General features: G+C 44.0%; 1 protein-coding gene across 6 annotated transcripts in view; it reads right to left on the reverse strand.

Annotated features, from left to right (window-relative positions):
- ZNF827 (zinc finger protein 827) overlaps nucleotides 1-22,565 on the reverse strand; it is a 167,303-nt gene extending 144,738 nt beyond the window's left edge. For all 6 annotated transcript variants that reach the window (XM_066386072.1, XM_066386064.1, XM_066386055.1 and 3 more), the window contains exon 1: nucleotides 21,962-22,565. In XM_066386072.1, the coding sequence (XP_066242169.1) occupies nucleotides 21,962-22,004 (43 nt within the window). In that variant the 5' untranslated portion in view covers nucleotides 22,005-22,565. The remainder of the gene's footprint in view (nucleotides 1-21,961) is intronic.
- Nucleotides 22,566-23,732: the final 1,167 nt, after the last annotated feature.

Consider the following 23,732-nt stretch of genomic DNA (forward strand, 5'->3'; position numbering starts at 1 on the left):
ACTCCAGTATGACTTGTGCCTCATAAAGAGGAAATCTGGTCAGAGACAGACGCATGAGGACATTGTGATGTGAAGATGGGAGGTACGCTGCTACAGCCAAGGAACTACCAGTAGCAGGAACACTTCCCTAGTGTCTGCAGAGGGAGCATGGCCCTGCTGGCACGTTGATCTTGGACTTCTGGCATCTAGAACAGGGAGACAACCACCTGTTCTATGAGCCCCCAGTCTGGAGTACCTTGTTATAGCAGCCTCAGAAAACAAATGCATTTAAGTTCTGAATCAAGGCCCGAGACTTCTTTCTGGGTTTGTTCACCTCTGGATTCTAAACTGTAGCCGAAGCTCTGAGACAATAGTTTCTGCATGAGTTGGGTATTATTGTACAAAACTGGCTCAAGGTGAGGTCCTCTGCGGCTGGAAGGAGCAAATAGGTTATTTTTGCCGATCTCTAAACTTTAGCCAAATTTCTTTCAAATAAAAGATTCTGAGAAAGAGATTAAATGAGAGAAGTATCCTATTACTAGAGTTACTTAAAAATGTCCATACAGCCTGACCTGTGGTGGCACAGTGGAAAAAATGTTAACCTACAACACTGAGGTTCCTGGTTCGAAACCTCTGGCTTTCCCGGTGAAGGCACATATGGGAGTTGATGATTCCTGCTTCTCCCTCCTTCTCTCTCTGTCCCTCTCTCTCCCCCCTTTCAAAATGCATAAATGAAAGTAAGTTTTTAAGATGTCCAAACAAAAAATATATATATATACATATATGTGCACTCATCATCACATCTGTTGTAGCAAATTAATAAGAGAGACAGTTCAAAGCATAGCACCAATCCACTGGCCAGAAGGCCAATTCAGAGACCAAACAGCACGGTTAATCCACGGATTGATCACTTGCTCCTTCACCCTTTTGTGTACCTCCATGTTGCAAAAAGCGTATATAATCTGTCCCCTCCAGCAATCAGAAGTAAATTTACCATGGCAACCATGGCATTATCAGAAAAATTGTCTGCAAAGGCTGATAAATCGGTCAATTATCTGCTTCCCTGACTTTTATTTCCTCTTGTATAAATGTTTTCATCCCACTATTACCAATACCTGTTATAAGATGAGCGATAAATTACCAAGCTACTGAAGTCACCAGGAAATACTTAATAGATCAAAAAAGAACTTAACTAAAAAAATAAATAAATAAAAGGCCCTAATAACATAATAATGCTTTCTGTAGTCTAAGAAAAGCACTCTATAGAGAGAGATAAATGGTTACTTATTGAAATCTGAGTTTATGCATAAAATGAGACATTCCTTCCTGGGCACATTTACCAAGCACTGACATCATGCACCTTGTAGTGAGACACTTCATGGGCATCATCATTCTGCCTGCCAAAGGAAAATTTCACACAGTGAGTCCTTTATTTAGTAAAAATATGTGGATACTCAGAAAGAAAAGTGCCATGGAGGAAGAAGAGATTTATCAAGGAAAGAAGAAGAAATTGCCTTCTATTAGTGATGAAATACATATAAAGCAAAAGTGGCGGAGGCAGCAGCTCCCAACCGCCCACATTGTGAATCTTTTTGGGTTATGTACAAGAATCTGTGACACCGAAGGACACCGATTACTAGGACAACCCTAATTCAGAGTTAACTTCAAACACCGATTTAGGCCAACAATTTTAACCTTTACTCTGACCAGGCTTCATGCCAGGGGCTGCCACCAAGTGGTCGAATGTATTCCTAGTGGTTGTCACTCTAAGGGCCAGGATACACTGAAATCTAGCTCTGTTTTCTAGTGGACTGTCATCAAGAGCAACGCTCCAGAGGAGGAACCATTCTACTTCCCAACAAAGCTCATAGTTTCGTTGTTTCTGGAAATGCATGAGCAGTAAGGGTGAGAGGAGAGAATTCGCTCTATTGCTGCTTTGGATACAGGTCCAACCTTAACGTAAATGCCAAAAAAAGAAAAGAAAAATCCCTCTGCCATCGCATATGTATGGCCCCAAAGTGACCACAGCCACTTCCTGGGAGTGATTTCTTACATTATTCATACATCCCTTCCTCTTTTTCTTAACCTTGGGGGGGGGGGGGGTGTCTATAAACGCCCTGATTCTGTATTTGAATAAGCACACCACTTCCTTTGCATCTTACAGAACTGTCAACTAGCTTATCCTCCACAAAAAACTTGTGCTGGGAAAGGAGAATGATGATGTATTGGGCTATTTAAAGAAGATCGTTTGAAAGATACAAGTTTGAAAAGCTTTTTGATACAAATACGCTCAATTTATCAGGCTTCGTTGTAAACCTACGTGTTTTGAAGTTCCTTGGAGAAAGCCAAATTCTTTTGGAACTTCCATGGTACTAGCAGCAGAAGTGAACCTTGGAAAGCAGGGCCGGCAGCCTTTTTCTATGACCGGCCAGACAGTAAATATTTTAGGCTTTGTGGGGCACATAGCGTCTCTGTCCCATATTCTTTGTTCTTTTGTTGTTTGGTTTTTTGTTTCTTTTTTTTCCCTAAGCAACCTTTGCAAAATGTAAAAATCATTCCTAGCTCAAGGGGCTACACAAAAAGGTCAGAGTTTGTGGACCCCTCTTCTAAGGAATGGGCACTTTTCCTTTGTAATAAAAGCAGAATGCTACTTTAAAACAGTATTGAAACTTCTGATACAGGGCAGGAAGTTTCATCACCCCCTTCTTAATCCAGCAATTTGTATGAGTCACTAAGCAACTGTGTGGCTGTTTCTTCACCTATACAATGAAGGGTTAGAGCAGAACAGTGACTTATAAACCATACCTCAAGGAGCCCTAGAGCTCCGGGGAAAGGCGTGGCTCATAGATCCATCCCTACCTCCCACCTTAGCACACACCTCACCTACACAGCAGGTTTGATCTTGTCTACATATTGGAGCTCTCCATAAAGGCAGGGCTTTTATTTTAGATTTAACTTTGAAAAACACTGCATTAGATGATTGCAGATATATCCTCCTGGTGCTAATCCTCTATGAATCCAGTATTGGATTATTGATCCCTTTTGCAATCACTTTATTGCCAAGTGTCAGGGAAATAGGAGATGATTTAAAGCTATATATTGAAATATTTAAAGGAGGAGAAACAAAAGTAAGAGAGATGTTTTTCTAAGAGGCCATTTAGATGTGTGGAAATCTACCAGGTACCTCTATCAGAGGGTTCCCAAGCCCCACCCCTGCTAATGACAGACAGTTCATTCTTACATCTCTCTGGTTAGAACCTTCGGGAAAGCAATGGAAGCAGCCCTAAACTGAGACTCACAGATCCAGGTTCTAGTCTGAATTTGGAACTTACCAACTATGTAACTCCTGATGTTTATTTAACAAAAACCGGAGAGCCTGCTAAATATTAACCCACAGACTGGGTGTTGGGAATACAGTGATGAATGAGACAGATGTTCCCCTATTACCCGGAACCCTCATCCATAAAGTAGCGTCAGGTCATAACACCTGCCCTTTCTCCCATCCACAGGTGGCCCTGCAGTGATGGCGAAACATTTATAATCTCCAAAGCACAGACCACATAAACTAGAAGACCACAGATTCTTCTCCTTTTAAGTACATTAACTATTATATATGCAACTTCAAAAACTTACCAACTTGATAAAATAAGACCACAAGCTTTGGCACCAGACACTCGCACCCGAACCCTCCCGATAGACCCACCTGACATCTCCATGCCCATTCTCTCATTTATCGAATAAGATTCTGATACCTGCAATTTCACAGGGCAGTTGTGAAGGCAAGATCAGAATTATGTAAGCAAAGCACCTCCCACAGAGTTAGCACTCAGTAGATAGATTCCCTCTTCCTCCCGCCCAGGCACCTAGAAATCTCAGATGAAAGAATACTTTAAGTAGTAAGGCTTACCTCAAAATTGTTGTTATTGCTACCTAGCTCTATATCATAATCACCTCAACCAAAGAGGACAGGAAACTTCTAGTTGTTATGACCATGGAATCCAGATGTGGAATATGCCCAGTCATCAGGAAAATCTTACGGTCTTGGCACAGCTTGAGGACAGAGAAAGAGCAACAGCCAATGGCCGAGGGGGAGACTCTACAGTCTGGAATGTGCCACAGACTTCCAACCACAAGAGTTCTCCCCTGCATTTAGACTGTGGTATCCCCCTGTGGTGGAGGCCACGGCCTCTTCTCTTCTCAGCAAGTCTTGTTCAGAGGCATATGACTTTCTCCCGTCATCTCTTGGCCTCATCCAAACAAATGTCTGTGGCACTGCTCATCACCCCTCCCCAACCCTCCCCAACCCTCCCCAACCCTCCCTGGTTGTACAAGTTAGGCAAACCACTTTCTCATTTCTGACAGAGGCAGTCAGCGGGAGATGCTCTCCAAAGTTTTTTCTACCCCTGAACTCTTTGATTCTGTGACCTATTTTTAACTTCATTCATTCATTCATTCATTCAACAGTGTTTATCTGGAATACCCCATGTCTTTGATTCTGTGACCCATTCTTAATTTCATTCATTCATTTTTTTCAACGATGTTTACAGAACAGCTTCCGTCTCTTTGATTTCGTGATCTGTTCTTAACTTCTCCTTTCATTAATAAACAAGATTTACTGACCACCTATTATACACCAGGTACTGTTATGTGCAAGAAAGTACAAAAGTAAATATGACATAGTCTACACCCTTAAGAAGTTTATAGTCACTAAGGACACAGATGAATGAGGAACTATAATGTGGCATGGGAGGTGTTATGAGCAACCCATGGGAATCGGGGGAGGAGATGGCTAAAGTTGCCCAGGAAGTGGGATAATGGTAGGTGAGGAAGGGAAGTGGGAAGGCTTCTAGCAGAACTGAGTGTTGAAGAATAAGTAGAAGGTTATCAGGCAAATCAGATGGGCTAACTACATCCCAGAAACAGGGAAAAGAATATGTGGAAGGAAAGAGATATAGGCATGGTGGTTTGCAAAACAGATAATTCCATATGAATGAAATAAGGAATGTGTAGGAGGGTGGAAGATGGGATCAGATGATGGAGTATCTTCTATGCTTTACTAAGAATAGCAAACTTTATCCTTTTAGGGAATGCTTAAAAGATCCTAACTAAGGATTATCTGGATTACATGAGTGTTTTACAAAGTCTACTGTGAAGACTGGATTACAGAGGCTGGGTGGAGGGAAGGAAGGGGTGATACTGAGGCAAAAGTTAAAAAATATCTCAATTCTTTTTTATTTGAATTTTTAAAAATTTATTGGGGTGACACTGGTTAACATAATTATACAGGTTTCGAGTGCTCGGTTTCACAACACATCTCAGTGCACCATATTGTGTAGGAGGTGTCAAGTCTTCATCCATCACCATTTATCACCCGTCTACCCTCCTCCCCTCCCCCAGCTGCAATCTCCACACTGTTGTCTGTGTCCATGAGGTGTTTTTCTTTGTTTTGTTTTTTGTCCTTTTTTGCGGTATCCCTCCACCGCCCTCACCCAACCACCCCAACCAACAGCTGTCAACCTGCTCTCAATTCTTACGGGCGAAAATAAGAGCATAAACTGAAGCGGTGTTAGGGGGTAGGCACAGTGAATTCTAGAGATATTCTAGAAGTATTAAAAAACAAATTTGGTGATCAGTTTGATGTGGGAGAAAGGGAAGAGGATGACACCCAGGACTATACCCAGGTTTCTGTCTTGGTTGAATGGGTTAACGGTTACTGAGAAAAGCAGGAAACTGAGAAAGAACACAGAGGACCAAGGATACTCTTGGTTCCCCAGGCCTGAAAACTGTAAACATCTCTTACATGCAACTATGCACTTCCCAAATTAAATCATGCTAGACCAGGGGTACCCACTGGGGCGCCCCCTCTCTAACAAGAATACTAGGAGAAACATGGTGCATCTTCATAGACCAACAATGTTATGCCCGAATTTGTGGAGAAGAAAAGTAATTTGACTGGTGAGTTTATTTTAAAACATTACTTGTGTTTTAAAACAGACAGATATAGAATAAAATGCATATTTTTGTACTAATTTACAGACAGAAAAGGGGACTTCAAAGAGTCTTCAAAGAAACCTCACAGAAGCTGAGAATCCTGATGAGGTTAAGGGTTTCCTGTCTGCAGAGTTTTCTCTGCCTTTTGGGTTCTTTGGTGGAGAGAGTCACAAAGTGCTGCATTATATCATTATCAAGTAAAACTGAAGAAACACAGACATACAGACTTGGTATTTCCAATCCTATGCAGACACGGTGGAGTGGTGTTGGTTCTCAAAGTGTGGTCTGTGGACCCCTAGGGTCTGCAGGAAGTCTCAAGATCAAAACATATTAACAGTAAGATGTTTTTTGCCCTTTTCACTCTGTTGACATTTGCACTGAAGATGCAAAAGCAGCGGTGGGGAAAATGCTGACACCTCAGCTCAAATCAAGGTGGGTGCACCAAATCGTACCAGCAGTCATTGTGTTCTTCACCACCACCTACACACACAAACACACACACACGACAGACAGAATAACCTGGCCAGTTTCACCTAACAATGGCTTTGAGGAAGCAGCAGTAAGAATTATGAATTTTATTAAAGACTGACCCTTGACCAAACATCTTTTCAATATTATGTGATGTAAGGAAATGTATACACAAAGCACTTCTCCCATTACTGAAGTATGAGGGTTGTCTCAAGTCAAAGCACATGTGCACTGGAGTTGGGAGCTGACCAAGCCCCTTTGTTCACGAAACGTTACTTTTAATTGAAAGAATAACTGATAAACAATGGCCATTCAAATTTGGGTATTTGGCAGACTATTCCTTGGAAGTAAATGAAGGCTGAAACCTTACTTAAGGAAAAACTGACAATATTTGCAGCCAATGACAGAATTCAAGCCTTCAAACATGAATTAAATTTTGGGAAACCCATATCCTGCACTGTGACCTTGACAGCTTCCCCATACAGACTTTTCAAACAAGATCGGTGTTGACGTTAATAAATTATTTTACATTGTATAATGAAATCTGTTAACATTTGGTAGATCTACACAATTCAGTGAACCAATATATTTCAAATGACCAGTGTTTGATGTTACATGCATGATGATCCATGCAAAGTCAAGATAGAGCTGTAGGGTTTAATGGAACAGAATATAGAAAGTTACTGAAATGGTTTCATATTTCACATTACAACTAACCTATATGAAGCTACCTCTTTTCTGAGTCTTGGTACAGCAGCATAGTATCAAAGAATATCCATAATTATCGGGAAAAGCTATTACGTATCTGTGTGAAGCCTATTTTATTCATATATCTTCTCCAAAACAAGTTGCAATTGATCGAATACAGCTGCAGAGATGAGACTCTAGTGGTCTTCTATTAAGCCAGACATGAAAGAAATACGCAAAAATACAAAATAATGCCACTCTTCTCACTAAATGTTTTTTGAAAAAGGTTTTTTTTAAAACAAAGTATGCTATTTATAGTTAACATACAATAGTTTATAGTAATTATTTGAACAATAAAATATTTAATTTCTTAGTTATAATCTTTAATATGATATAGATAGATACGTATGATGCATACACACAAAAGCACTTTGAAGTCCTCAGTAACTTCTGGGAGGTCCTAAGACCAAGATGTTTAAGGATGAGTGTTAGAGAAATTTACCCTCAGGCCACAGTGATATGTATCTCCTTAGTCACAGCAGCACTGATCTTTTTTTTTTTTTTAAATAACAGTTTTATTGGGTTTTGTTTGTTTGTTTGTTTTTACAGAGACAGAGAGAGAGTCAGAGAGAGGGATAGATAGGGACAGACAGACAGGAACGGAGAAAGATGAGAAGCATCAATCATCAGTTTTTTGTTGCAACAACACCTTAGTTGTTTATTGATTGCTTTCTCATATGTGCCTTGACCGCGGGCCCTCAGCAGACCAAGTAACCCCTTGCTCGAGCCAGCCACCTTGGGTCCAAGCTGGTGAGCTTTGCTCAAACCAGATGAGCCTGCACTCAAGCTGGCGACCTCGGGGTCTCAAACCTGGGTCCTTCGAATCCCAGTTTGACGCTCTATCCACTGCACCACCGCCCGGTCAGGAAGCAGCACTGTTCTTAACAGCAAAAAGTGGAAACAAAGGACACATCCAGTGTGGCGCAGATCTACAGCACACTCCTGGAGAGCAGGGAAAACGAATGTACCGAAGCTACGTGCACCAACATGGTAACCCGCACATAGATAACAGTCGAGTGAAAAGCCAAGGTGCAGAATGCATGCTGTATGCCACCTATTTTTTATAAATTTCAAGGACAAGCAAAACTAAATATGATAAAGCTATTGAGTAAAAGCAAGGGAAACAATAAACAGGAAATGTAAGAAAATGGCAACAGGTTGCAGAAGAGGTCAGGAGGAGTTCGTGTTGGAATTTGTTAGACTGGGCGGTACAGTTTACAGATGTTCGTTTTAACATTACGCTTCATTATATATTTATAACTGTTAGACATATTATTATTATTATTTGTAAATAGCACATACTGTACAACCTTCAAAAGGAGGTGCTGCATCAGAACTCTCCTTGCTAAAGAAAACCAAAGGGGCGGGGAAGGAGCAAAATGAGTGCAACGCAAGGCCTGCCCTGGCGGAGGGTCTGCAGCACCGGGCCCAGAGAAGAGCATTGCTGGAGGTCTCCTCCATGAACACCGTCAGAGGCTGCACCCACTGTCCTCCATCCGGTTTGGGTTTCTAACCGCCCTCCCTAGTTAAAAATGCCATTTTGCCCTGCATCCTCTATCTCCATTTTTATCACAATGAAAGAAACTTTTCACAGTTGATTTTGTGTTTTATCCAAACCACTAAATTCAACAATCATGATCTCGTATCACCTGGGCCAGCTCCTACCTCCTACCCTTACATCACTGGTAAGACTTTTCTGGTTTCATGAAGTTTCTTCTCCTACAGTCTCCTGCATACTTTTGGTGTATTCCAACCTCTTCTGACTAATGCCATTCTTCTGTTTGGAATGTTCTCCCTCCCTTCTCAAGATCTACACCCACTACTTCCTTGGGGATGCTTTAAGTATCACTCCTCTCTAAGAGTCTTATACCCATCACTCTTACTCCGAGTTACCTCGAAAATTTACACATCTAATTCCTACTATATTGTCTCACACTTGTTAGCATATTGGGTTGTATTTATCCTGTGTTTGTTGTGTGTCAACACTTGAAAGAACAGTCACCAGAGACAGCATTCTAGCTATACAACTTCTGTGAGCCAGGTAAATGTTCAAAACTTTTTCTTAATGAATAGTACCAAGTAAAGCTACAACTCTCAGAGGATCAAGACCTCACTTCTTTAACGTGACACCATGTGTTGATGTCACACCCTTATTCTCAAATGGCTTTCACAGTTCATTTTATTGAACTATGTTTTCTCCTGCTGTAGGAACAGATTTCCCATTTTATAATAAAAAACAAAACAAAAAAAGCAACATTTGCTTTATAGAATTCTCTGTCATAATATTAAACGACTTTGGAATTCAAACATTTCTCCTTCCCATCCCATCCCTCATTACTTGAAGTTCTTAGAAAATCACACTTGGTGGGCAACTGAACCAGCTTCTTAGCAAACACAAGATCTTCTGTTTCGTTTGGGGGCAGTTTTATTAATTCAACAGGCCCTTGACTTAAGAAATCAAAGTTACCTTTCCTGTAACTTCTACTGTATTAGTCCTAGTCTCTGTTTTCTGTTCAGCTTTCATAAAAATCTATGAGAATGCTTTTCAAGCCAAATTTTAATCATTTGTTTCCATCTCTTTTTCTACCCACCTGTTTCTGAGCTCCTTGAGAAGAGGGACTATGCTCTGTTTAGCTCTACAGCTTCCTAGTGCCTGGCACAGAAACATTCAGTTACTGATGCGTGAATGAATCAATGAATCAATGAATGAATCACTGAATCAGTCAAGTACCAGTTATCAGGCACAGCTGAGAATTTAGGATGAATGACAATTCAGAGTAAGTTTACTCCCTTTTTAACTTGATAGAACTTCATATATATGAACATAGTTACCACGCATGGGTTTTTTTCCCCCCACTCTTACTCAAATGAAGCACTCTCAATTGCCTTAGAAATTAATTCCTCATATGATGATCTCAAGAACTCACAACATTCTAGTTGCCTCCCTTCTGGTAAGTACTTTATCAATTTCCCCCTTTAAATCAGGACACCCAATTTGGAATTCACTATTACACATGTGATCATTTAGTCAGTTTACAAGACCAATGTCACCATGCTTGTTCTGAAGTCAGCAATTGATTAAATCAACTTAGCCAACTCTGCTAAAAGGCACGCACTCTTCAAATGAAAGCTGAATTTTAAATGTTGCTTGACAATGGATAGTGGTTATCTCTGTTGTATTACCCATTTTATTTTAAACATTCCTACACAGCTTTTATTATTTATGCTACCTAACCAGTTACTACTTTTGTCATTAGAAGCTGATATAGATTTTTTTTTAAATAAATTAATAAACAGAATTAGCCTGACCAGGCAGTGGCACAGTGGATAGAACATCGGACTGGGATGCAGAGGACCCAAGTTCAAAACCCCGAGGTCGCCAGCTTGAGCACGGGCTCATTTGGTTTGAGCAAGGATCACTAGCTTGAGCTCAAGGTCCCTGGCTCGAGCAATGGGTCACTTAGTGTGCTGTGGTCCCCAGGTCAAGGTACATATGAGAAAGCAATCAGTAAACAACTAAGATACCGCAATGAAGAACTGATGCTTCTCATCTCTCTCCCTTCCTGTCTGTCCCAATCTGTCCCTCTCTCTGTCTCTGTCATAAGAAAAAAACAACGCCAGAATTAATATCTATGATTTCTATGGTTTCAGCTTTATGGAGTATACTTAACTCATATTTTAAATACTTATAATTTATTTCTTTTTTTAAAATTGAGAGCAGGAGAGGCAGAGAGACAGACTCTCACATGGCCCCCACTGGCTCTGCCCATCTGGGGCGTTACTCTGTTGTTCTCCAAATGAGCTACTTTTAGTGCCTGAGGCAGAGGCCAGGAAGCCATTCTCAGCACCTGCAATCAACTCACTTGAATCAATCTAGCCATGGCTGCAGGAAGTGGAGAGAGAGAGGCAGAGGGAGAGAAACAGAGGGGGTGGGTGGAGAAGCATATGGGTGCTTCTCCTGTGTGCCCCGACCGAGAATGGAACCCGGGACATCCACATGCCAGGCCAGTGCTCTAATACTGAGCCATCTGGCCAGGGCCTACTTGAATTTATTTCTTTTCTTTTGTATATATTTCCTCACCTATCAACAAATATTTGAGTAGCCACTGGAATGTATACAGCACTTCTAACTATGGTCATGTAGTCTAGCCAACCCAAACCTTACTTCTAGATTATGAAATTTCTCTCCTCCTATAAATGTCAGAAAGCAGCTCCCTACAAGTTGATATTCCTCTTTCTTAAGGTCAGATTAAAACCCATAAAGTCACTATTTGAGGTCTGCTTTTCCCTCGAAGGGAGAACTCATAACGCACATTTCAGTAATATTTCCTAAGGCATAGGGTGTCCCATACTTTGTTTCCTCTCAAATACAACTGTGTTTCATGACCAAGAGACGACTGTTGGGTTAACAAGTAGAGCCAAACAAACACAGATTAGAAAACAACTCATAATTCTAGGCCATTACACAAAGGCGGTGCTCTCCATATGGAGCACATAATTCAGACCCCAGACAGCACCATTGCCTTCTATTACCCTCTGCTTAGTCTAAAGTCAAAATCAGTCTTTGAGAAAGAAATATTCTTGGTGACACAAACTTTCATGAATCACGGAGCACTGTGCTCCATCAGTACCTAAGGGGTCCCCCTGAGGTAGAAAGTCTCCTAAAGGAGGTGCAGATGCTGAAGGCATGTCCTTCAGGCTGTGGGACCCCACGAAGATTTCACAGACATCAGAGATGTAATGGGCCTCAAGGGACCAGCAGATGGTCCAGCCAGACCTTGACAGTGCTGACACTGGTGACTGCGTGCCACTTTCTTTCTCTCCGTGCCTCAGTTTTCAGTTCTCTCCAATTGATTGGAGGAGCCCTTCCCTGGCTGCCTCACAGAAAAATTTTTAGTGAAAATGCTTTGTGAACAATCAAACATAATATAAACACAAATCGTGGTTAATAGACTATTATTCATTTTACAAGATGGTCCTACATAAGCACAGAGAGGTTAAGTGACTTGCCCAAGATCACAAAGCTAATGAAGCTAACCCCGGTGTTCGTGGGTGAGGAGGACAGGCAAGACCAGAGGCTGTGTCTCGTGCCTGGTGCGGGCCCTTCCCTGAGCCTCTGGTTTACAGCCTGGAGGGCCTGACATCAATTTCTCCGGCCCGTGGGGTATTTTTAGGATTTTTAGAGTCTAACAAATTACTATCAATAAGCTTCCCATTTTGGCTGAAATGGCATCAGCCCATTGTGGGTGGTCTGGGAGTCCTCAACCCGGACTATCCATTAGAATCACCCAAGGAGCTTTTTAAAGAACGCTTATATCCAGGATCCACTCTGAGCCAATTAAATTTAAATCTTTGGGGGTGTCTGTATTTTTATTTATTTTTCTATGATTTGTTTCATATTGTATTGCCTCCAATGCTTCAAACTATAGGAAATCTTTGGTAAAAATAGAGATAATTTTCACAATAAGTTCACATAAAGCATTGCACAACAAAGTGTTAGCATTTTTTAAATCTCCCAAGTGATTCTAATATGCAGTCAGGGTTGAGAACCTCTGGGTTGGCTGATGGTGATCAGAAAACTGACAGGAAGCAACAGTTATCTGTGATTAATGACACAGTGCCACTAAAGCAATCTTAGTGAGATCCTTAGTTGAAATGGGTTCACACCATTTATTGTGCGTGTACTAGGTGCCAGACACAAGTTTAAATATAAATATCTGTCAAGATGAACTCAATTTCCACACAAGTTACAATGTTTCCCCATTTTACAGATGAGAAAAAGGCCAACAACTGCAGTAATTGACAAAGGTGGCCGCTAAAATGAGGCACAACCGGGCTGTAACTCACGCACCTTAATCCCCTCTATTGCTTCCTGATACTGCCTCAGAATGTGCTTTACAACGCCTTCGCCTCCTCAGCGGCAGATTAAAAGGCCACAGAATACTGGGGAATGTAGAACAGCTTCTACTCCAAATACCCGCAGAGGCCGGAAGACAGACGAGGGAGGCGGGCAGGTGTCCGCGCAGACGGCTGCGTGGCGGCGGGGCGGTAGGAACTGTGACAGACTGGGGAGCACATGCCTGGGAAAGGGAGACAGCCGCCACCGACGACAGCAGATTGCTGCCATGTGGGGAGGTGGGCCCAGTGCTGCTGGCTCTTCCAAGTTTTCAAAAGAAGCTAAAATTTTTTATTTTTATGTGAAACTGCCCATTTCCAAATGTCTCAAGTTTTTCAACATACTGTGTGGGGCAAAATACATCAATAGGCTAGTAGCTTGTGACCACTGACTGCTATCTCTCTCTCTCTCTCTCTGTCTCTCTCTCTCTCTCTCTCACACACACACACACACACACACACCTCAATCCTTCATTTACAATTTATTTACTGTATTCTCTTGGACTGGTTTTCTGCAATTAAAAATCTATCTTTTTTTCTCTTTCATGCAAAATTTCAACTCTTATCTATATAACATATGGAAAAACCACTATAAATTTCCCGTGGGTAATTTTAATCAGTGGACTGACTTGAATAAATGAATAAACATTTATTAAATGTGTATTCTCTCATTTGAATCTCGCTATAAGTCTGTGAGCATGGATTTACTATCCTCACTTTCCAGGAAAACCCTGTCATAAATCAGACGATTATTATACAATTTAGGTACAATTTGGGACAAATCACGAACACAGAGGAACACCTTTCCATAATAAAAGTCTAACGTACTACTGCTGGCCTATGAAACAAGTTTTAGTCAAGCCCCATTATAATAGCCTTATAAAAGAATTTTCCCATATCATGTTATTCCTCATCATTTGAATTAAATATATGGAAAATTAAAAGACAGAAATCACTAAAATGTTCTGTGTCAGAAATGCCTATAGTCTAATCACAATCTAAGCGAATGGAAACTGACTTCATACACTTAATAACAGCTAATTCTTGCTAAGCCCTTTTTTGTTTGTTTTGTTATGGAGTTTTTTTGTTTGTTCGTTTTGTTTGAGCTCTTTCATTATAGCAGGCACTACTAATTGGGCATGGTTTGTGTGTGTGTGTGTGTGTGTGTGTGTGTAATATTGGTATTAATATATGTATTTAATTAATTCTTACACTCCCCCTCTGGTACAGGAACTATTATGACTATTGAAAGATGAGGAGAGCGGAGGACAGGGAAGTTAAACAATTTGTCCAAGGTCGCACTGCTAGTCAGTGGGACCCGCAGAGCCTGGCTCTGGAGTCTGCCCGCACCACCACTATACCACGAACTTAAAAAAATTGTGTGCGTCTCAGATTTTACTGAAGTCAGACCATCAATAGTAGACATAGTGAATAGAGGGCCAAGTCACACAATACTTCCCCTCTCTTGTTGCAAAACAACTAAGGCTTCTTAAACTGCACCACCAGACCACCTCGGACACTAGCACTGCATAACTGGAGGAGAATCTACTCCCTCCACAAAGATAGTCGCTTGTTTCCAAAACTCAGGTAAGCGACGTGCCGCTGATCACGGACAAGTCCATCTGAGATCACAGCTCTCTCTCCCCCTTGTCTTTATTCCTTCACACCACCCATCTAATGGGTTCTAACCACTCTTCTGAACCGTGTAGAAATTACCAGGAAGAGAGACAGGCTTTTTTGTAGGGTCAGCTTTTTCAGGCCCAAGCCTCAGAGAAGGTACATGTATTTTCCTCCTTGCTGGCCGATAACACTTGGCTGAATTGGATCTTTCTTAAAAAACAGAAGCAGAGTGCCTAAGCCTTAGTCAGATAAGAACTCTAGAAACAGAACTTCAGTGGCGGAGCTTGTTTTTTCATACGAAGGGGGTGGATGGCTGGGCACAATATCCTTTTTAGGCACACAGAGTCTGCTGCATTTAACATAATCCTGGGTCAGTCTGTGAAAGGCAGAGTTACTAAAGGCCACATGTTGCTCTCACACTGTGGGTGTGTATCACTGTACATTTCATCAAATTAGCTACAGTGCAGCCTCTGTGTGTGTGTGTGTGTGTGTGTGTGTGTGTACACGCAAGGAAGCTGACTTTTATAAAATAAATAGCAATACGCACCCATGCAGCCTAAGATTAGTATCCAGCCAGGGTCTGATTTTAATTTATGAAACCACCTTGTAACTACAGCAATTCTATCCCAAGGTAGGTCCTTGGGGAATGATAAGAGTCATCTGCGAGGCCCCAGCTTCAGCACCTAGTCAGACGCTATTCTCTAATATCATAAAAATGTAATTTCCAGACAGAGGATGGAAATACAAAACTGGCTCCTAAACAGAAGGGGGAAGGCAGCTAGAAACCTCAGCCTAAAAAGTGAGGTCTGTGCTTTGCACATTAGTTTCTTATGAAACTTGACAAAAGACACGACAGCAACCACGAACCATAAAGTATTTGTACACTTGGCCCTTGATAGTGTGAGTTACTGAACTATACTTAGCAAAGGAGGAAATAGGAAAGAAGACATCAGAACAGGACCCAGCCCCTTCATTTCCAATCTATTATCTCTAAAACATGAATCGAGAGTAGCCTAACTGAGCCAGGAGAGTCATGAAATCTCATGAGAAAAGAAGCCCCCATATATCTTTACCATACCTAAGCCTGATCTGGATTTCTTTCTAAGAGAAAACTCAATCTATTCTTTCATCACAAAGCCCATGGTCTTGTAAAATCTTATGCTAGAAAGCCTCTAACGCCCCCAAAAGTCCTATTTTGTAAGTCACACTCTCATTATCTTGTTCTGCAATCAGTCTGATTAAATTATAGAAAATGACTAATCCATCGCTCAGAATGGAGAGAGCAGCTCCAGCCTGTTGTCTGTTTTCCTGTCCCCCTCTCCTAATGCACCAGTGCACAGATTTTAAAAGAACGGAGGAGGGACGAGGCAACTTCAGCAGGAAGGGCTGAGAGATGTGCTGAATTACCCTGCCCTCGGGAATTCGCTGCCCTGTCCTAAGCATTCGCGGATGCATTACTACTGCCCAGTCACAAAAGCCAAGGGGACACCATGGCCTCTTGGGCTCCACCATCATTTCTTTCACACCTTGTCATCTATGAGACCACAGACACCACTTTGCATATAAATGACCACAGTCAGGTGACACTGGATAAATTTTTCTCTTTGGTGAAGCCAAACTCATTCAGACAAGATCCGAACCCAAACTACTGGAATTAGTAAACAAAGTAGTTTAGCAACGCAGCCGGACACCCTACATTTCTAATCCAATCATTCCTATGAGACCATCTGGACATTAATAAGACTCCTTGTATTTTAAACCAACTTTTGACCCCAGAAGAAGCTTGGCCTGGTGAGTCCACCAACACAACACGATCCCTTGGGTGTTTGCACGGCCTTTGTCCATCTACTTTTATAAGCCTCGAAAGACAGAGATTTTCCACACCTCTCTTGGAACTCTCCTAACAGAGGCCATTCAAAGACTCTAAAACTCCAAATGCACAGCGCGCTCTAACCCTGGCCGAAAGCTGTCCAGTTTCTATTTCTCCAGCATGATTTATTAACACTTTGTGCAGGAGGCTTGTCAACGCACAGCAGCCGTGTCATCCCTAGGGTGAGATGGCAGCATGTAGATAAATTAAAAATCAATTTTTTTATTAGAACTATTTTGAAGCATTAGAAGAAATGTGATTTTGAGCTATCTTTCTTATTTTAACAGGAAAGCTCAGTGGACCCTACTTACTGTATTAGGAATATATGGATTTCTTTTTAGGAGAACAAATAGCCATTATTGCCCAGTATCAACCTAGCTGCTACGAGGTACCTCGGAATCATTAGCTCTGGCTGACAGGAGCAGTGAAATATTTTATCACTTCAGACTCAAAAATTTTCCCTGTGGCTCCTGTTGTAGTCAGGAGGTAAGGCCTCGACACCGAAAGAATAAGGATTAAGGAGAGAAAAGAGTCAAGTTTTCTACCTCTCTCTTTCAGCAGACAGGTAAAGACACCTAAAAATATAAAAATAAGTGATCTGGTTGCTCACCAGTCATTCTGCTTCCCAATTTTACTAGAAAGCAAGAGAGAAGTTTTTTAAGTTTTGTTAAGAAAGAGCACAATAACCTGTTCTGGTCTTGACCCACAACTGAGTAAACAGTAACAGTACTAGATTAACAAAACAACTGTTTTATTAACTTCTATTCTGTGCACCCCCTGGAGACCAGGCATCAGGCTGATTTCCAATGATGAATATAATAGGATCTAAACTAATGAGGAAAACTTAGAAGTGCGGATGGCACGATTGGAAAACGGATTTATAGACGCAATAAACACAGGAGAAAGCCCTCCCTAACCCTTTCCCCCTTCAGTTTGTGGTCCCCAATGTAATAACATTGGTCAAGCACTGAGCCCCAGACCTGGCCAACAGTCACAGACAGTATCCGTTTCCCTCTCTTCCTCTTTCTTAGGCTGACATTTTTAAGCTATGCTGTTTGGGATTCTGCAACAGCTAAGCTCATGGTATAGCTCCAAGGATCTCTAGGATCGTTCTGGACACGGTATTGGACCTTGTTAATGGAAAGAACTTTTGTAAAAAGAGCCATCAAGAGCAGCAGAGTCATAGTTAAATCCTACAATAATGATTGCTCTAGGCCAAGAAATACAGGCTTTTTAAAGCCACTTCTAAAAAATAATTTAGGTTTAACAATACTTCTTAGGGGTCACCTCCAAAAGCTGGTATAGAACATCTTTTTTATTTGTAGCTGGTAGGATCACCATTCAAGTCTACAAGACACACCATTTTTTTTCTATGTATGCACAAGGCACATAGACCACACACACACACACACACACACACACACACACACACACACTTCAGACACCCTGGAGGAAATGACTGTGTTGAATTTTAAATCAGAAATCTAACGCTTAGGTTAGTAGTGTCAGGTTAAAGGCTCGCCCATCCCCAAAGCTAATTCAGTTCTGAACAGTCCCATGGGTGTCTAGTTGAACAGAAGGAGCTAGGAAACCTTAGCAGGCTGAAGCCCAGCCTGGGGAATTGCTGGGACTCTGTGCCAGGGGCCGAGGCTCACCCCAGACTTGGTATCAGATAATACCAAGCGCTAGTCTGGATTTCCAGGAGTAATCTACTCGAGGGTGGAACTTCCAGGTTCCCTGGTGTCTGTGCTGTAGAGTGGGAGGACAGTGGCCTTTGTTACAGGCACACTGCCAGGCTGGTGTGGATTTAGTAACAGAGAAATAGATTCAACACAGAGAAAGAGCCTACCAGTAGCAATTGTTTTATAAGAGTTGCAGGGACAAGGCAGGGGACCCAGGAAAAAGTGGAAAGCATCCCCGGTTTTCTATAGATGCAGTTCTCACAAGTTTCCTTTTTTTGTATTCTAACCTGAGCTTCTCAAATGTGTGTTTATAGGTTCTCTGGATTCTTAAAACGTTCTGTCAACAGTGGCTGTTAACCACTTTTGTATTTCCTCAGAGGGGCTCTTGGGTTTCAAAAGCAATTCTCCCCACCCTCCAAACTTCAGCCACCCGCCAAATTACCCACATCCCTCCTTTTAGGGTCAAATTTTCAATCTTCCTCTAGATAACTTCTCAAAATCTTGGGATGACTTCTATCAGGGCAACTTTAATCCCCAGACTAACTGAATTTTAACTTTACTACAAAACAATTCTCCAGGGAAAGAAAAATCCTTCCACACATAAACAAACAAACAATAAAGAATTTAGCATTGAAACTGGGTCTGAAAACTACAGTTAATTTCTACATTAAATACTATAACACTAATTTTACCAAAGTGAGTATTTGATACACCTCCACACACTGCAAATTTTCTTCAAGACTCCCTCAGCACTTAGCAAGCCTTGGGTTATCGTATGAATTGCAAAGTACACCATTTGCCCAGAAATTGCTTAGTCCCAATGCAAATTGCTTATAAAACATGTGTAAACCATGCCTCGAACAGGCTGCACGCATCCACAAAAATCCACTCAACGCAAAGGTAAGTGGAAAAGCTTCTCAAATTAGGCTCCCCTTTAAAAACTGGAGGGACATTTACAGTGTTTCCAAAGGCAATTGCTTCTTACTTTAGTAAAAGTGGCTTTATGTGACTAGCAGAGAGAGTTGATTTTTTTTAAGTGAGTGCCTAACAGTATTCAATTAGAGAACAGGGTGGGAGAGCCCACTCTCATAATCTAACTTAATCACCAGGTCCACCAAGCACACGAACTAAAATGGAGCCTGAATTTCCTCTCAGACGGAAAGGGTAGTCGCAGGAGGTCAGGGTCAAGGTCACCAGCAGGGCAGGCTGCAGCTGCCCGACAGCGCTGCACACAACGGAGAGAAGGCGGTCCATCTCCGTCACAGCCGAAACTGATAAATCCTTTCTCCTCTCCTACCCTCCCTTTAACCCCGCCAACATTTTTTGTTGTTGTTGTTAAGCAGGGGAAGACGAGAAGAAAGGAAAAATGACCAAATAACCTCACCGCCCTGGTTTTTCGCACACAAGCTCATCAGCTCCCAAAGTTGCCATCTAAGGGCAAGTTCGCAGAGAACACTGAAGCCTATTTTGTCCGAGCAGGGCAAGCCTCCCCCCGACCCCGCCGGGAGTCCTGCCTCCTCTCCCTCCCCGCACACACCCCCGAAAAGAGCTGGGAACTGTGGTCGGCCGGCCATGTGCACGCACACTCTGCCACCAACTGCTGCGAGTTTTCTGTGAATCGCAGCGCGGAGCCTCCCAACTCGCCCTCCCCGACTCCGCCGCCTTCTCTTTCCTCGCACAAAATTTCCCTTACACACGCAGCCGCCTGCGAGTGATTTTATGTGCATATATATTACATATGTGATATTATCCTCAGAACCTCTAGCGGGCAGGCGAAGAAAGGACTGCACAGGGGCATTTTTTTTTTTTTTTTAAAGGAAGGGGAAAAAAGCACAACCCAAGCTCTGTGCGTCGACTCCTGCGTACCGGGAAGGGAAAAGAAAGAGGAATGTTTGCGGAGAGGGCTGCCTGCGAATGCCCTTGCTCGTCACTTTCGCTGCGGCCCGGGTGACACGGAGCCGCGGGGGCGCCCAGCCCGAGCCTCACGCGCCCCCTGCCCGTCCCCCGGGCAGGCACCGCCACGGATATTTCGCGAGGGGGAGATCGATCGCGCTGCCTGTCTGCAGCGGAAACGCACACGCTCACACACAACCCGAGCCTGAGACACCATAACCTTAACCCTTCCCCCACCCTCCGTGAACTTCAGGTGACCGACCACGTCGGCCTGACACCCGGGCGGGCGGGCGCTCCGGCTCCGCTCCCGCCCCCAGCCCGGGTTTTGCAGGATCGGTCTCCGAGCAGCGCCAAACAGCCGGGAGAGGGGAGCGGTGTGGGGAGAGAGAAGAGAAATTGACCCTCCGTCTCCCCCGACCCCTCCCTCCGGCGCCTCGGGCGTCCCCTCCTCTCCGTCACCCCGCCCTACGCCTGCTCCCCTGCCCCCTCCTCCCTGCATTCAAGGAGCCGGGCGGCCCCGGGGGATATTTTTAGTCTCTTCTTTCTCCTTCACTTTTAGCTTTAGCAGCATCTCAGAACACTCTAAGCGGAGAAAGATGGGGTGGGGGGCGGCGGCTGAAGAGAGAGTGGGGGAAAAGTTAGGAGGCTCGCAAAGAAAAGCCGGAGGGAGGGCGGAGAGGGACCGGGGGTGCGGGTGGAGGAGGGGAAGGGGACCGGGCCATGCCGGCGGGTGTGAGTCTCCAGTTGGTGTGTGTGGCTGCAGCCGGGGAGGGCTGTGATGCACTTTAGTCCTGGACTCTGCTCAGCTCGCCAGGAAGGGGGGTCTGAGCGCCCGAGTCCCGCCCGGCTCCGTCTGCTCCGACTGACCCCACATTTTATTGCGGCCAGGAGCCCTGCTCCTCCCCTCCCCTCCGCTCTGCAGGGACCTCGCGCGCCGCGAGCTGCCCTGCCTCCTGCCTCCGCCTCGGCGCAGCTCCCGCACCCCACATCCGCCCGCCGCTACCCGGCCTCGCCCCCCGCCCGGCCGCCCCGCGCCCCGGCGCCGTGGGACCCGCCGCCCCGCGGCGCGTGTGCACCGTGTGTTTGTGTGCGGTGCCCCCACACCCTCTGCAGCCGCTCCCGCCTCGCCCGCCCCCGACTCCCCTCCTCCGCCGCCGCCTCCTCCTCCACCTCCGCCTCCTGCTCCTGCCCCAGCCGCTGGGGCCGCTGCCGCGGGCGGCTCAGGGCCGACCAACCCCGGCGCAACCTTTAGCCGGAGACGGACCTCTCCCTAGATCCAGTACCCGGCGGGTGGCCGCTCGCCCTCGCCCCGACACCCCCCAAACGCCATGTCACGGCTCCCGGCCATCCGCGCGCCCCGACCCCCGCACCCTCAGGCACTGGGATCCATAAGGATTTTTTTTTAGATTCCAACCTCTCCCACCTCCTTCCCAACCCCCGATTAAAAAAAACAAAAAACCGGCATCCACACTACTCCCCCTCCTCCCTCCTTTTGCCCCCTCCCCCCAGCAACCCGGAGTGAGGAGGGGGAGGGGGAAAGAAAGGGGGGAAACGCTCGATCTTAAGGGAAAAAAGAGGGGGGCTGAGAGAAAGAAAGAAAAAGAGAGAGAGAATAGAAAGGGCACGGGGCTGATCATCACCAACATGGCTGCCTCAGCATAGACCTAAACGAGGAGTAACCCGGGCTGTGTCTTTGTCAGTTTCACCTCTGTAACCCTAAACTAATGCAGAAAACAACGGAGGAGGCTGCGGAGGGGAAAGAGGAGAGGGAGGGCGAGAAAATGGCACGAGAGGAGGTGGAGAAGGGATGACTTACGTGAGGGAAGGCGCTTGGGCTGCTCCTGCTTCCTCCTGGGCATTTTCCCCCTTTTCTCACATTCTCCTCCTTGGTTAATGTGAGATCAAATAAACCCCCGTGGGGGCAGAGAGGCAGACACTGGCAGGAGCGGGGAGGTAGCTGGGGGGCGGGCGGGCGGGCGGGCAGGGGGAAACCCCTTCTCTCCGGTGTGTACAATGGGTTGAAGCTTGTTTCCTGGAGCCAGAAGAGGGGTTTTCTTCTTTTCTTTCCTTTCTTTTTTTTTCCCCTTTTTAAAAAAAATTTTTTGGTCGTGCACCTGGCTTGTCCCCCGAGCGTAATATTCTTCAATGGAAACGGATCTAATAGGTGTGAGTGTGTGTGTGTCCTATGCTCGCGTGTGTGATGGGAGGTATAAATAAATGAGCGCCGGTGCGGCGGTGTCTATGGCCGCGCTCTGTGTTCCGAGCCCCTAACACTAATGTCGGGATCAAAGGGCAGCGGCGGCGGCAGCACAGCTCACAGCTCGCTCTCTTGCTCTCTCTCTCTCTCTCTTGCTCGCTCGCTCGCTCTCTCTCCTCTCTTGCTCTCTCTCTCTCTCTCTGTCACACACTCACACACACACACACACGGAGGCACAGACTGAGGGAAAGAGCGAGAGCTACACACACACACACACACACACACACACACACACACACACACACACACACAGAGCAAAGAGGAAGGTGCCCTAAGGCTCCCAGGGCGGACTGAGCCAGGGATTTGCAGCCGCTCAGCTTGGAAAGAATGGGGGGCGCGTGCGGGGGTGGGATGGAGATCTTCTCATTTATCCCGCTATTCGTCTGGTCGGGGGGGAAGGGGAGTTTGTCCCACTCTTGAAACAACGATTACTTCATTCTTTTTACTAATTTTTTTTTCAAAAGGAAATAAATTTGCCTCTTAACTTTCTTTTGTTTATTAAACTTCAGTTTCTTCTGTATGAAATTCTTCAGGATGTTGTCCCTCAAGGAAGGACTTCTTACCCTATCACCTTAAGCGTGTGGAGGTCACAATCTCCCACACCAACTCTTTCAAAGACATTCCAATAAAAATAATTATTTTTTTAAAAAAATTTAAAAGATAACATATGGTGAAATCTATAAGTAGGTTGATGAACTAAGTGCCCAGTTTTGGAGTGTCCAAGTGGAGATAAAACTGAAAAATGCTGCCTTAATGAAAACTACTGCTTCTTGACAAAGGGGGAAAAATAAGATTAGGTCACCCCTGATGGTTGATTTAACTGCTACATGATACTCCTACAGTGCACACAGCAATCTTGACTTCTGAAATGTACTTTTTTATTTTTCCCTGTTATAATTCAGGTATATGAACCTTATGCTGAAGCAATTCCAGTTTGCATTATGAGCCTAATACAGCAGTTTTCATTAACTGATACATACTTTCATTACTTTACAAATCACACATCTTTCTTCAAAGAGAGACATAAAGGGGAAAAATAGAAAAGGACGGGTCTCACCAAGCACAAAAGGTACTTGGTGAAAGAGGACTGTTCTCTTTGTGACTTGGAGTCATTTGGATAAAAGTTCACTCAGAGGTTGTTAATTATTTAAACTCCAAAACCTGCTACTATAATTGAAGTAAAAATGGTTTGAAGAAGAGTTGTTTCATAAAACTCTCTTTGTAAGAGGAAACTTTGAACTTAAGCAGAATACATTATATGTCATGAGTCAGATGGAGCTAAGAAATAAAAAAGGTGCATTATTTAAGTACATTTTCCCTTTTCAGCTTT

Source organism: Saccopteryx leptura, chromosome 1 (genome assembly GCF_036850995.1).
Source record: "Saccopteryx leptura isolate mSacLep1 chromosome 1, mSacLep1_pri_phased_curated, whole genome shotgun sequence".
NCBI classification, from domain to species: Eukaryota; Metazoa; Chordata; class Mammalia; order Chiroptera; family Emballonuridae; genus Saccopteryx; species Saccopteryx leptura.